Below are 16234 nucleotides of genomic sequence, written 5' to 3'. Positions count from 1 at the left end.
TTCTCTCTTTTCCTCATAATAGCTATCACAGAAAGCATTTAACAGTAATTTGGACTCTGCTAACCCAGCAAGCTATATAATTTCTTCTAATTTCTTCTTCTAATGATCATTATGTTGGTTGTTGCTTTACAGATGTATGGACTCAAGAATGAGAGTAGTTTCCTATAACCATTGTGATAGAAATGTTGGTTGAAGGGCCCATGAGATTAATTGCATGTCTTCAGAAAGATTGACATCTGATGCCCTATTGAAACTGTTGTTCTTTTAGAATATTGCGGAATGAGGAGTCCTTTTTTCATTTGAAGTGGTACTGTTTGGTTTTAGAAATTAAAGTTTGTCAATTATAAATATGATCCTATCATACCAATTTAATTGACATCTTCACAATTTCTGGCCTCAAAAATCAAAGTTTGTCCAAATTTAGAGGACAATTAGACTACGGTTATAAAAAAAATTGTAAGAAAAGTAAGAAAATAACTCTAGGAGGATGGCTCGAACCTCTGAAAAATTAAGAAAAAGATTAAAAACCTAATGAACAATTAGCCGATCAAAGATTATGGTCAATGGTGTATGATTACAAAATTAAATGTACAATTAGATAATGACTATAAAAAATAAATAAAAATCGAAGAATAAAGCTACAAGGAGGGCTTGAACCTCCCAAAAAAAGAAGAAATAATTAGACAACGGCTATAGAAAAATTAGAAAATAATGCTAGGAGGGTTGAACCTCCAAAAAATTAAGAAATATGATGAATGATTACAAAATTTATTGAACAATAGTCTAAAACATTAATATAATGATGCATGATTACAGGATTTAATGGATGATTTGTCCATAACTAGAAACAAATAAACAAAAATTGAAAAATAGTGCTAGAAGGAGGGTTCGAACCTCCAAAAAAATTAAGAAATATTGATGTATGATAAAAAAAAAATAATGAATAATTAGACTCTCAAAGATTATGTTTAATAATGTATGGTTAAAAAAATTAATGGATAATTATACTTTGAGTAATTAGACTAAAAATGAAAATAATGCTAAAAGGAAGGCTTGAACCTCAAAAAAAAAAAAATCAAGAAATATGGATGTATGATTAAAAAATTGAATGAAAAATTAGATTCTCAATAAACAAAATGGATAAGACAAATTACAATTTTCATGCATGGCATTTGCTATGTTATTATAGGGCTTGCATTGATTATATTCTTTTTTGCATCCTTGACAGTAATATTCATTTGTTCAACCTTATTCATTTATTTGTTAGATTTTTTTGATTGAAAATGAGCATAAGAGCAGTTCAACCTCTAGCAACTCTATCCATTCATAAAGTCTTACGGGCACTTACACTCGAAAAATTTATATTTATTATATTGTGCTCCTATCCAATGATGTCTAATGCTTTAATCGGATGCAAATTTGATATATATATAGAAGATCTTATTTTTGTGGTACTATATTCAATCCGATGCAAATTTGATATATATAGAAGATCTATTTTTGTGATACCATATTCAATCACCGAATCCATATCCCTTCTTATTGTCATATTACCTATCAAATCAAAGCTCTCAATAGCTCCAACCATCCCTACGGATGATCGAGTCTCTCTCAAGACTTCTTGGTCTGTTGCTTGACATTGTTTACTGACTTGTTAAGAGATCCCTATATTTAATGGAATATATTACACTTATTGGAAAACTCAAATGAGGGTTTTCTTGCTTCTATGAATTTCGATTTATGAAATATAGTCAAATTTAATTTTCAAAAGTCTTCCAAACCAATAAACGAATAGAATGATTTGGAGAAGAAAATTTTTTCTTTCAATGCAAAAGCGATGAACGTTTTGTTTTGTGTTTTAAACAAAAATGAGTTTAATCATATTTCTTTACGTGAAATTACACAAGAGATTTGGCATATACTATAAGTAACTCATGAAGGCATGAATAAGTAAAAGAATCTAAGACAAATTTTTTGATATATGAATTTGAATTATTTCAAATAAAGTCAAGTAAAACTATTGTTGATATGTACACCTGTTTTACGAATGTCATCAATAGTTTAAAAACTCTTAACAAATATTTTTCTAATCTTGAACTTAAAAACAAGATTCTAAGATCCCGAGTTAGAATCCAAAAGTAACGATAATACAAGAAGCAAATAACCTAAATAACTTTCTGCTGGAAGAATTTATCGGGTCTTTAATGACCTATGAAATGACGTGTATTACACTTGATAAACTTAAGAACAACCTTCCAAAGAATATGAACGATTTGACACTTCGAACAAAAGAAGACCACTCGAGCAAAAGCTTAAGTGAAATTTTAACGGAGCATGAAAATTTTTTCTTTGACATAAGAAGGATACATCCAATCAAATTTTAACATCATTTATCTATCATGTTTTGATGGAAATAAAAAAATAAAAAAATAAGAAAACCATAAATTGATTAGATTATGAATAAATCAAAAAAATATTTAAAAAAAATCTCTAAACTAGAAAAGTAATAACCAATTTGATTTGGCTTTAATTGAAAGCTTTGATGAAAATTTTGTAGTATTGGATCAGTCCTTATATACGATTCGTTGATTTTGGTTTGACTTCAAAAATAATGTATCGGATATTAAGGCTTAATATTTTTAGATCAAATTTTTACCATAAATTATATATTTATTTAGAAACTCAAATATCAAAAAATATTACATAGATCCAACATATTTTGGTAAAAAAAAAAAGTTAGAGAAAATAAAAAATCATAAACTATTCAAATTCTAAGTAAATAAAAAATTAAAAAATAGAGAAAAGGTGATAGATGTCTACCTGGATGCAATACAATACTTTCCTAAAAATTTTAGACTGTTTGGATTAGTTATTGTTTATGATACATTATTTTTTGTTGGACCCCAAAAAGTGTATTGGATATCAATACTTAATTTTTTTGGACCAAATTATTAACATAAATTGTCCAACTAATTAGAATCTCAAATGTAAAAAAAATAATGCATGAATCCATCATGTTTAGGTGGAAATGAAGAAAATAGCAAAATCGTACACTGTTCAGAAAAAATTCTCTAAATTAAGCAAACATTGATATATGTCTATAGAGGTCTGATTCAAAGCTTATATAAAAATTTTAAAGCATTTGAACTAATATTTGTTTTCAATACACTATTTTTGGTTTGACTTTAAAAATAGTGTATTGGATATCAGAGCTTAATATTTTTAGACTAAATTTTTATCATAGGTTATATATATACTTAGAAGCCCAAATGTCAAAAAATTTTGCATTGATCAAACATATTTCAATGGAAATGAAAAAAAATAGAGAAAATAGGAAAACCACAAACTATTCAAAATAAAGATTGTCTAAATTAGAAAAAAAAATCTATCTGGGTTTAATGCAATGCTTTCTTAAAACTTTCGGACCATTTGGATTAGTTTTTTATATGCAATACATTATTTTTTATTTAACCCAAAGAAAAACAGTGAATTGGATATAAAGGCTTAATTTTTTTGGGCCACATTTTTACAATAGGTTATCTATCTATTTAGAAGCTCAAATATTTAAAAAATATTATTTGGATCCATCATATTTTAGTGAAAATAAAATAAGAGAAAATAGGAAAACTAAAGATGGTTTAGAATTTGAATAAATAAAAAAATTATAAAATAGAAAAAGAGTGATATATGTCCATCTAAGTCTAAGTCAAACCTATTATAAAAATTTTAAATTATTTTTTTGGTTTGACCCCAAGAATAATGTATCTGACTTAATTTTTTATTTAATTTTTTTTATTATATTTTGTCTTTCTATTTAGAAGATTAAATATCGAGAAATATTACATAGATCGAATATATTTTGATGAAAATAAAAAAATTAATAAACTGTTTAGATTCTGAATAAATCTAGAAAATTTCGAAAAAATTCTTTAAATTTAAAAATATAATAAATATTCTAATGCAATATTTTCTTAAAAATTTTAAAACATTTGGACTCGTTCTTATATGTGACACATTGTTTTTGGTTTGATTCGAAAATAGTGTATCGGATATCAGGGTGTAATTTTTTTGAACCAAATTTTTACAATAAGTTATCCATTGATTGAAAAGTTTAAAAGCTAAAAAAGTTCTAAAGATCCATCATGATTTGGTGGAAATAAAAAAATGGAGAAATAAAAAAATCACAAACTATTCAGATTTTAAATAAATTATATAAAATAAAGAAAATATCTAAAAAAATAAAAAGATTAATATATCTTTATCTAGGTCCAATTTAAAGCTTTCATGAAAATTTTAGAGTATTTGGACCAATAATTATAAGTAACAGTGAGAGAGAAGATAATAAGGAAAAAAAAGATAAAAATTATTGGATGATTGTTATCTTTATCATTTTGAAAATTTGGGACTGTAAAATTTTTTTAAAATTAGGATTCCCTGTGAGAATTTTTTTTAATTAAAGATGTTTTTCGATGAATTTTCGGAAATTCACCTTAATTTTTAAAGTCTTCAATGTCAACGAAGTAATTGCGTAATTGATATGACAAAAAATAACGTGTATCGTATGTTCTCAAAACAGCTGGACCGCCAATGAGATTGAGACTAGCAGTGGAGCCCAGCGCGATCGACCAACCACGTATGTCACAACAATGACCGATAAGTGCAAGGTCGAGCGCAGAGACCCACCAGCGTACCGGACCTATCCCAGATGGGGGACCACCATACGGGTCAAGACCAGGATCCGACCGCCAGACGCCCATCCCCAAGCTTTGCTGTTTGACTTTGACTGTTCCCTCCCGCCCTCTCACCCACACGAGCGAATCTTACAGAACCAAAATTGGATTTACGTACGTTCGTCAACCAGCTCGCATAACTACACGCCTCACCAGTCTGCTTGGTAATTGACGGCAGTCGCGACGGTCCCACAAGTAAGACGAGGGTTTTATCCAAAGAGTTACGAAAAATACAATTAACCAAAAGAGAATTGCACCCCTTCAATGTTAAAGAGTCTAATCCTTATTCTAATACTAATCCTAATCCTGATACTAATCGTCGTGACTGCTGTCGTCGTCGTCCTCGTCTTCCTCATCTTCATCGTCCTCTACTGATTGTTGATGTCGGGCGCACTGCACGCCGGCCCCCGACATCAACTGCAACTCCTGCTTCCCTCCTGCGGCCGGTGTGCCCGCTAAGTCCATAGGGAGCACCGTGGCTGTGGAAATTGGCTGGGCCGACGCCAGATTGATAATCTGAGGCCCCTGCGGAAGCGCCCAGATCTGCGCCTGGCTCGATGGCGCCGCCGCTACGGCAGCCGAGGGTGGCACCATCCACAGCGCCCCCGGCTGTATCGCCATCGATCCCGTTGCACCGCCGCCTCCCCCCATCGCCCAGACCGGGATCACCGCTTGCGTCCCGCTCGCGCCCAAGGGGGCCAGTCCCGCCGGTATCGAGATGGTGCCGCCACCCGGCAGCAGCGGGTCTTGGAGGGGGAAGTAACCGGCGACGCTGCCCTCGCTTCGCGACGGTTGAAGCTTCTTCCGCCGCTTGTTGGGCGCATCTCCGCCGTCCGCTGCGGGGGCGGATGTGGAGGTCAGCGGCGCAGAGGACGACGCCTCGGTGGGAATCTGGAGCGTCCCGCCGACGTTGGTAGCGATGGCGGGGACGGTACCGGTGCCGGTGGCGGCAATGATCGCCGGCTCCGCCTGCTCGAGGAGCCATTTTATGGTCTCGCCATCGGATTTGTGACCAAGCTCGCGCGTCAACTGGAAGATCCGAGCGGCGCAGGCCGCCGGCATCCGGACCCGCCGGCCCCGGCCCTCCACCTTGGTGTGCCGGTCCTTATTCCGTGATGCTGGTCGCCGAAGGATCTGGAACGCCCCCAACCCCATCATCTCCATCGGCTCGGGTTTGGGAACGATGAACCGATGGACGGGTATAATACCGGGCGGCGGCGCAGATGCCACCGGTCGACCGCTAACGCTTCCGCCACCGCTAGGCCGGGAGTCGGTCTTCCCTTCTAGCTTCCGGGAATCCATACTTCCTCGTCACCGTCCCTGCACACGGAGAGCTCGTCCTCTTTTCCCCTCCTCGCTGTCCAAAGAATCAATCACGATACCAACAAAACCCTAAGAAACCCACCGCGCCTCTTTATCTATCATCCACCACCACTAAACGGCGAATCCGAGTCCTATTCCAACTGGACCCCGCTTCTATTGCACCTTCCACCGTCGGATCGCGATCTGGCCCACGCGTGTTGTCTCGGTCTTCGCCCGAAAGGGTTAGTTCTGGGATTTGGCACCGTAGGTTCCTTTCCCAGGCTCCGCAATTCCTGTAACGCATCCGTGCCACTCCTTCCCTTCTTGGATCCATAGGGCTGGCCCCACTGCTGCCCTCTTTGAATACATCTCGTCTCATTTACGCGGGCATGGGGCCTCCTTTCCGGGAATTTGGGCCCCGTCCCTTGTTAAAACTGCTACTGGAAATACACTTCATCTCCTGTCACATTCAACCCCAGAACGTACCCACCTTTTATTGGATTTAAGCGTGGCCCACCAGTGGGTTCCGCGTTTTCCAGCATGGGCAATCCATCGGGAATGGTTGGTCACGAGACATCTCGCGTGACGAAAGCTGTTGGGAGGCTCGTGAGGCCGGGTCCCTTGTCGTGGTGCTCTCAGTCGACAGCCAGAGAGGAGGGTCCCACGAGCCGTGGTGGGTTCCACCCGTGGAACGCGTGGCTCGTCGGCCATCGCCGTCGGGTTCGCGGAGCCCCTCCCGCGGTGGTCCCCGGCTCCAGGCATCGCTCACGCGGGCGGGTGGACCGAGGCGGCCCCCACTTGAGCGGAGGACGCGCGTCAGGGGCGACGTCGATCGTGGGATTTAAAGGCGCGGTGGACCAGGGGCGGGACGCAGAGCCGGGTCCCATCCCCGCGAGGGGTACGCGTCGGTGAGGGCGTCAACATCCGCGATCGGTCGGTCGAGGACGGTGGGTACAAACACCTGGAGCCAACCGGGTGTGCGACCACCGTCCGATATAGAATTGGATTGGGCCTCCACCATCATCGGCGTCAGAAGCTGGGGTCCAGTTTGATATTGGGCACGTTAAATTTGTCTTCGGTGCGTCCCGCATAAAGGGAACGTTTGGATTTGATGAAAAGGCTCGGCTGTGCATTGAGGCAAATGAGCTTCGAAGTTTACCAAGCAAGTGTTTAGATTAATGGCCTTTGATACGGCATGTTTTGGAACCCCGGCATGTCACCGCTGACGCCACACGTCAAGTCAGAATCGTATCGAGAAGTTGTTCCACCTGTTCCATCCCGAGAGCTCGGGCGGTACCGTCTGACATTGCTCCGTACGTCCTGGACACGGCGCCCGATCAGAATACTCGTCCCGCCCCTCGAGGGTCAGCAGCCACGCACTACCGACCCTCGTGCAATAATATAAAACCCCTGGACGGAGGAATAGTATAAAACCCATGGCCGACCTCCGACCAAGAGGGGACAGACACAGAAAAACAATCCACCCCTACACAAACTTGCTCGTCGGAGGGGTCACAGCCGGGGATCACCTGACGAGAGCTATTTTTTGCAAGCGAACGACCACCCGCGAGCGACGAGCGTTTCAACCTGGGAATCACCATCCAGTGTACGAGGACGAGCTGCCAACCATCCCGGAGATGAAAAAGTCGTGGCTCATCATAAACGACACTCGGATCGACAGACCAAGGAACGCTGATCAATATCCGTCGCGAGGGCCCGGTCGACCTAGGCGTCCAGCTCAGCCAACAAAAGACTTCCAACATCGACCCGTGAACTAAGCCGTGCTAACTCATCAGCCATGATATATCTGTTCATTAACCGCCTTCACAACCACAAACACTTATTTGCTGGAGAAAGAGAAATTTCATGCAAAAACTTTGAGATGCCTAATGGATGGAAAAAGGACTCATAAAGAGTGTCATTCAATTCTTAGTTTAGTTGTCCTTATCATGAGGACGTCCATTATTGTTGTCCCATGGGAACATAACTGTTCGACAACCGCCAAATGAGTGAGAAATAAAGCAAATCAAGTCCTTTGGAGCACAGTTATTGACACAAATCAATCCAACGACCAGCCTTGTGTCACGTACTAGGTTATCTGCCTTCAACCTCTGGTTTTGTATCTTAACTCCCTTGTACCTACAGAGATAACATTCCAATTAAAGCCAGAAGAGAATCTACCATGAACAGGCCATGGCAGGTTGAGGATAAGTTCAGGACAAAAGGTTACTTGTCTTCCCAGCTTCATGACAGTAGCTTGAGAATTCGTTCCAGGGGAGAAGATGAAGGTGGAGCCATCGATGACTCTGAGCGCATCCACGCCAAGAACTTTCTTCTCATCGTCCACCACCTGTCCCACTTGGCATCCGCAATGGAAATGCCATATCGTCAGTACAAGGTCCCTGCAGTACCGCTCCAAGGAGGTGGAGTCGTCGTCATGTCTTTCTCGGTTGTCGATAATTAAAGATGCAGAAAGGGCCATCAGATCCGCCACCCGACTGATTAGGGTACCCAAATTTCGAGAATTCTCTGGACTCGATCACTCTATCGATCGTCTTCATGTCCTCGACGCAGGTCTGGAGGTCCTCGGGCTCCATGAAGTAGTTAAAGGTGACGGAGGGGTTGTCGCCTGGGTTACAATTCTTGAGCCGAAGATAACCCTTAGAGAGACGGCATGGCAACTTCTCACCGATTAGACCACCTCGAAATGTCTTCGTTTCCTTGTTCGGAGGAAGTGCGAGATGGTTCAGTAGCCTGGCTTAGATACACAAGGGTTTTCATGCAATAAAATTCAACCACGGCTTCAATATCATTGCGTGCTTTTACCCTAAGGTAAACTTAATTCAAATGAACACTGTGATATAATGCTCCTAACCCAGTGGAAGATCTGCGATGGTACAATATCTCAATTCTACTAGTTTAAAGATCCAAGAGTAACACCTTGGATGAGTAAGAGTTAAAAGGACTCACTCCCGAGCCATGCACCTCGATATAAAGCCCCAAGGGCTGTACTTAGGATGAGTCCCTGCAGTCTCTAGATGTGCACCTTTGCCTAAAGACCCGAGGCCAGTACCTAAACTAAGCTTATATGTTTTTTAGCCATGCACTTGGTTTGAAGACTTAGAGTGGTACCTCGAATGAGTAAGAGTTAAAAAGGACTTGCTCTTGAACCATGCATCTCGGCGTGAAGACCCAAGGGATGCACCTAAGCTGAGCTTACATGCTCTCTAATCATGCACTCGACATGAAGACCCGAGTATTATATCTTAACTAGACCGATGTAATACTCTAGCCGGCAGACTTCCATCAGAACATGCACCCAATAGAAGAGCACGCAAGTGCGCTCTCTAGAGAAAGGCCTCGAGGGATGCCCTTCTGAGGGGGGGCAAATGATAGGGACTATTTTGCCCCATGCTAGCTCATATGCCATTAAGGCCAACACCTAAGCAGGGCTCTAGGTCACCAACCCTAAAATGGTGCCATAGGGCATCCCAATGTGCATCGCATCAAGGATTGGTGATGACCGCCCTGCCTTATTAAGATCAGAGAATGATAAGGCGGTTCAACTAATCATATCCTAGACCGATCAATAAAAAGGCCTAAGGATCAGGTATAAAAAGGAACTTATCAACTCACGCTGAGGGATAAAAAAGAACTCTAGACACACTAACCTTCGTATAGTTTACACTACCGTCTTCTCTTTTTTGCTGACTTAAGCATCGGAGGGGTCACGTCGGGCAACCCCTAGTGCTAGTCTATCATGTAAGATCATCGATGGTCAGGAGGTGACCCCATTGTCAGGATGCAGCCATGCAACCACAAGACAAACTATCTCTCGGGGACACTCAGATGAACCAGCCTACAAGGGAACCTTGTAGCCAGAAAGATCCTAGACCATCTACTCGGTCATCCCAAACTGGGTCCTCACTGACAGGACCACTTTCGATTGATCGCCCATGTGGTCACCTCAGCAAGTCTTCCACATCAGCTACAAAGAGGCATTTGGATGAACTTGCACATTCAGTAGTAAACCAACCGCTTGTCAGTCCACCGTACTCATGTCACCATTAGCTTTGAAAATTATTATTAGCAAGCTAGATTTGAAATGTATATGAAATTAATATTTTGTAAACTGCATAAACAAAAAAAAAGATTGTACATTTTGAAAGCATATATTAAATGAATAAAAAAATCATATTATTTTTGAAAATATTTACTTATAATAAGTTTTTAGAATTGCACTACAGAAGCATTATGGATCAATTACTTATAGAATTATGTAATTAATCTTTTGAGATTGTTTTGCATACATATTATTTGGATTGAAATGATATAAATTTTTAAAGAGCTGTTGAATCTATTAAATATCCTATGGATAAATTAATTATTAATTTAATTATATGATAAATGTTCTGTGAAAGTTAATTGTTTGGGTTTTCATCATCCATCCCCAGCTTTTCATTGGATTGAGGGTATTATAATTTAATTGTATCAAAGCATATAGTTGGAGATCTTTTGAGAAGTATGAGTTTCAAAAATAGTTTGAGGATTCTTGATAATTTAAGTTATCGTGATATTAAGTATAAAACTAAAATATGTGTGTTCCACAATCAATTTTGAATATATATGATTTCTTGAATTATTTGTCTTAATAGATAAAGTGAGACATGATATTATGATATAATTAATGTCATAAAAATATATACCAATTTTATTTTTCAATTAGAGATGTGAAATTTAGAGGATTAAACTTCTTATTTAGGGAAAAGAATTTAATCCCTATTTTTTCTAAGGACTTAACTGAAAGTATAAAAATACAGAGACTAAAATATAAAAATATCGAAATAAAAGAAAAAGTTTTTCACCCACCGCCTCTCTTACGAGGAAAACAGAGGCTGTGAGTGGCCGTGAGTGAGAGAAATAAAAGAAAACAGAGAAGAAGGAAAGAGAGGAAAAGAAGAAGAAGAGAAGCGAGAAAAGTAGAGGAGAAGAAAAAGAAGAAGAAAGAGGAATAGAAGAAGAGGAAAAAGAGAAGATTTATGTTATCTGATGTATATGAAAATGACTAGTCACCACTATATTTGAAAAGGCTAAAATATATATAATTCTAAACTGATTTGCAAAACGATCCGTTTAAGCTCTCAGATGGGTAAAAGGTGATTGATATGTTATTTTTTGTAATATGACAGATATATGATCAGTATGACTATGATTTGAATTCTACCCATGCGAGTTATACGTTGGTAATATATTTAGAAACTAGTTTTTCTCAACCTTAACATAGAGTGATATGTGTTATAGGATAAGATACATTATCTTAGTCGTAACTCTTGTCACCAGTTGCCAGCAGCTTTTCGTGCTGGTCTTTGGTATCTTATTTTAATTTTATTAATGTCCATCATTAAGTAGCCCACTCGACAATATCTACTGTGACTCTTATCTTCCATGGCTTCGTACAAAATAATCGAAATATTGAAGCATAATAAAGCGTTCCAAGGCATGGGAGCATTCAAGAATACAAAGTTTGCGTCATGTACTATGAACGGAGTACAATTATTGTGAGAAAGAATTCAATTGCAAACTGGTTCGACTACCATGCTAAGGCTTCTTCATCTTCTTCTGCTCCAACCTCTGGTTTTGTATTTTAACTCCCATGTACCTACACCATAATAATAGATGCAGTGGTCAGCTGAAGAAGAAGAAGAAGAAGAAGAAGAAGAAGAAGAAGAAGAAGAAGAAGGTTTACTACCTTCCTAACATCATGACGGTAGCTTGAGGATTGGTTCCAGGAGAGAAGTTGAAGGTCGAGCCGTCGATGACCCTGAGCGAGTCAACGCCATGAACCTTATAGTCATGGTCGACCACCCGGCCAACCTGGCACCCCCCATGGTAATGGTACATGGTCAGCACAAGGTCCTTGCAGTACTGCTCCAGGGTGGTGGAGTCATAGCTGCCATGTCTTGGCCTGTTGTTCACGATGAAGTTTGCAGAAACACCTAGGAGATCATCTACTGAGAGGATAGAGTACCGGAAGTCCGAGAATGATTTGGACTCGATCACTCTGTTGATCGTCTTCATGCCCTCGACGCACGCCTGAACGTCCTCAGGTTTCATGAAGTAGTTGAAGGTGACGGAGGGGTTCTCGTCCGGGTTACGGTTCTTGAGTCGAAGATGACCCTGAGAGAGAGGGCGCGCCACTTTTTCGAATAGCAGTCCCCCTTGAAATGAAAACTCGTCGGGAATGCTTACTTGGTCGGCACCCTCAACCATGTTTTGTTGAGTTCTTTGCTTGCGAGGAGAGCGGAAGACGCCAAGACGCCGCTGTTTCAGTAAGATTTGGTTACTTGTGTGTTATCATGGTGAATGCCAGTTCTCGGTCATCCAAGAAGTGGATATAGTTTAGATACTGTTAGTGTAGTTGACCAGAGTCTGGAGAGAACCTGGGATGCTTGCTGATCGCCGTCGCCACCAGAGGAGTTGCCGGCTAGAGCAGGGAGGTAGTTATAGCCGGTGAAGGACTCGATGTAGCTGCCCGACCGAGTGATCCCGACGACTTGCACGGAGGTAATCTCCACTGGCTGCTGCGAGGGGAAGATGACGGCGTTCATCGGGTTGTCCGACATGCCTTGGCCCACAGCCGGCTGGTCCAGAACTACCTCAATGCCAAGAGATCTGAGGTGGTCGGCAGGGCCGACGCCGCTCAACATCAGCAGCTGCGGGCTCCCAAGGGCTCCCGCTGACACTATAATACCGCTGGCCGAGCCATGCTTCAGGTAGGCCTTGTGCATGTTGCCCATCTCATCCTTATATATCACACCGTATGCCTGTGGCCTCCTTCCTGCACAAGTATTTGTAACAGCAGCGTCAAATACTAACCATTAGTTCTACACACACACACACACACGCAATTCCCACCTCCTTTCTTGAACAAGATCCTCTGTACCGTCGCGCGCAAAAGAACGGTGAGCGTGTCGGGATCGGCATACTGGAGCAGGTCGGCCGCGGTGTGGCGACGACCAGTTTGATCGAACGTCGACCCCCCGGTCTTCGTGCCATACATGTGATCGTACGTGAACCCGTTGTACGGCGTGACGCCGGCCCCCAGCAGCCCGTCCTTGAGCGCCGAAGTCCACGGAATCAGCTTTGGCTCGAACGCCACCACCTTCTCCAACCACTGGTATGACTCGTTCACCAACCGCGCGTCCCAGTCCATGTCCCTCACCTCCTGGGTACTCGCGCGCGAGTAGAACCCAGAGTTGACGCAGGTGCCCCCGCCAAGGACGCGGGCTCGCACATTGATGACGCCGTCCTCGGAGACGAAGCGCTGGGCTGGCGAGGTCAGGGATCGGTCGGCGAGGTTCTCTACCTGGAGCTCCATGCGCGATATGTTGCGGTTGCCGTACGGGGAGCCTCCTCTTTCGAGCAACAGCACGTTGGAGATCTGCGACAGAGTCGCCGCTAAAGGGCAGCCGGCGGTTCCCCCGCCGACGATGATGTAGTCATGGTACGACACACGTGGGGCTTGCGTTGCATGCTTCACGAATGTGTAGTTGGGGCCGCCTGTTAATTTAGAGAGGATAGAGACGGAACATATGGTCAGCACAAAGTGCAAGAGGTACACTCACAGTCCAAGTCCAGCTAGACTGAAAGCGAGTACACACACACATATATATATATATATATATATATAGAGAGAGAGAGAGAGAGAGAGAGAGAGAGACGGTTGTCTGCGTAGCAGAAGAAGCAATGGGAGCAAAGGAAGACAGCAGCTGAAGCGAGTAATCGCAGTGGTGCAGTCTCCATCTTTGGTTAGGAGCAATAGGAAGAGCTTTGGAGTCGGCTAAGGGTCGTATGTATTATATATAGTGTTCTCATGGGGACGATGGCGCCACGTCATGTTGAACACACTTGGGCAGCACAGGAAGATTTGAAGGACGCCTCTACATACACGCGGGTTTACTACACGGCCCTAAATCCGTTGCGATTCGCGTGGATGCTGGCCCCCACTTATCTCAAGGGATCGCCCTCCGCCGCGTGGTTGTCGTCACGAGTAGAACACACGCGTGCACTGAAGCTTTTGCTTGCCGCGCCTTGGATTTATTGATATGTCTTTCTTTTATTTTATATTATTATGATAATTCACCAACTGAAGTACTATTTCCCAATTGAGATGCATGCATCATAGTGATATCGACTCGTGCATCAAATCTCTGGTGGGGGTTCAACCACCTCCATTAATTTTTACGCACCAACTGTCATCAGATGATCACATTAACAAGTCAGCGTTTCTTTCATCTCTCTCTCTCTCTCTCTCTCTCTCTCTCTCTCTCTATATATATATATATATATATAGTTGACGAAGGTGTACCAAGTCATTCATGGAATACCAAATTCTAAATAAAAATAAACGCAAGTGTCCAAGTTGGATGTTGCAAGGTATATCATGATGATTTGACTTTGACAAGTCTTGTATGCACTATCTAAATTGTGTCAAACAATGTCCCGTGACTATCCTCCACGCATTGATTTGTAATAAATAAGGATTTTGATTTGGACATTTGTTATTATATATTTTATGTGAAAAATATCAGTCACGCACCAATTCAATCACAAAGTTGACGTCTATGTCAACAGTAAGATGTGACACGTCCTTCCTGTTGACTCTTCTGATTTGGAAGATTGACTATTCAACCATTGGTTATGTCAAAAGAAAAAAAAGACAGGTGTGGATACAAGTAAGGTTGAGAAATATTTATGTTGTATTTATTTACTGTCACATCCATTATTTAAGACACACACTCGTTCTAAAGCGACACCTCAACGATTATTTTGATTTAAGCGATTGACTATTCAACCATTTGTTATGCGAAAAGGAAGAAGATGTCAGGTTGAGAAAAATTGATGTTACAAAGATTTATTTATTATCATGTTCATTATTTCTCGTCAATCCAGACTTTACACATGATTGGACTCTATTGCCACATTACCTACAGGAATATTATCTCTTTAAACTAACTAATAATATTATCAGGTTCACGATTAAAATTGTCTATATCTCCTATTATAATTTATCATTATTTTTTAAGAATCTAACGTCTGATGAAGATTTTGAACGTGCTGTTTTTAATTTATAGATAATAATAATAATAATAGTAGTAGTAATAACAGTAACAATAGTTTAGTAGTTGTCATTCATAACAAAAAAAATGATATCGGCGTTATCAGGTTCCCAAGGAGACATAACACATGGCCCTGCCTCCAATTTCTCATTATTTTCATGAACAAACTTAATCATTTAGAATCCATCGTGCGCAATAAAATTTTATGATATTAGCGTTTAATTCTCTCACAGGATACTGGAAAGTATATTAGCCTGCTTGCTGGATATAGCATTAAGTGCGACATGTATCAAGAATATATTGTCAAACTCATCCACATTTATTCTCTCTATTATGTTTAGGAAAATCCTCCCTCCTATATAAATAGGGAGAGAACAACTTCAATGACATATAACTTCTTCCATAATTTGGATCTTCTATCCTCTTTCAACATGGTATTAGAGTCATCGTCGTGAAGGCCACTTCTAAACCTCTCGAAGTAGACTAGTCTTCCCGTCGAACTCCATCGAATCTCGACTCCTTCTCCTATTGTCTCATGGATCGCGACTCCATCTCAATCATTCCCCCCTCCATCGCTATTCCTGTCGTGACCGCACCCGGCATCGCCATCAAGTGCAGCGTTTTTCCTTGGCGAAAGGTGGCAGCAACAGCGGCATCTTCCTCCGTCGAGCTCTTATCGCTGCAACGTTTTCCATGAACGTCCTCCAGGATCGTTATGTCGACCTCCTTCGAAGCTGAACAAGGGCCACCACGTTGCGCCCTCTTCTTCTTCCTCTTCTCATCCCTACACCGGCAGCATTCTTTACTATCGTCTTCCATCTGCCTCTTCCTGCAGAAGCAAAGCCATCTGCTCCTCGCAACCTTGCAACTACTCCCCGGCTAGCGACCTCTCCTCCTCGTTCCCGCATCTCGCTCGAGCGAGAAGTCCCACTGCCGTCATCCTTGCCACATAGCCATCACTGCCTTCTTGCAGCAGCAGGAATGATTACAGTTCTTCTTCAACGTTCCTCCTCCAGGATCGAAGGAACTAGGACGAGCAGCAGCCCTTAGTTTCTCCTCTCTGCCCTAGCAGCCCATAGTTCC

At 41.5% G+C, this 16234-nt stretch overlaps 2 protein-coding genes across 2 annotated transcripts; both read right to left on the bottom strand.

The window, feature by feature from the left end:
• Nucleotides 1-4916: 4916 nt before the first annotated feature.
• On the bottom strand, nt 4917-6130 carry LOC103983818 (transcription factor PCF2-like). Its single transcript, XM_009401107.3, has one exon. It carries the CDS (start codon nt 6030-6032, stop codon nt 5043-5045), a length of 990 nt encoding a protein of 329 aa, XP_009399382.2. The 5' UTR covers nt 6033-6130; the 3' UTR covers nt 4917-5042.
• Nucleotides 6131-11546: 5416 nt separating this feature from the next.
• On the bottom strand, nt 11547-13855 carry LOC135611660 (protein HOTHEAD-like). The gene is made up of 5 exons (XM_065107300.1): nt 13754-13855; nt 12948-13592; nt 12473-12870; nt 11782-12353; nt 11547-11691 (listed from the first exon to the last, which is right to left on the bottom strand). The coding sequence occupies exons 1-5, from the start codon at nt 13833-13835 to the stop codon at nt 11631-11633; spliced, it is 1758 nt and encodes a 585-aa protein (XP_064963372.1). The 5' UTR covers nt 13836-13855; the 3' UTR covers nt 11547-11630.
• Nucleotides 13856-16234: the final 2379 nt, after the last annotated feature.

The sequence above is a fragment of the Musa acuminata genome, chromosome BXJ2-5 (genome assembly GCF_036884655.1).
Source record: "Musa acuminata AAA Group cultivar baxijiao chromosome BXJ2-5, Cavendish_Baxijiao_AAA, whole genome shotgun sequence".
Classification (NCBI taxonomy): domain Eukaryota; kingdom Viridiplantae; phylum Streptophyta; class Magnoliopsida; order Zingiberales; family Musaceae; genus Musa; species Musa acuminata.
Note: the sequence above shows the minus strand (reverse complement) of the source record. Positions and strands in the feature narration are given on the sequence as shown.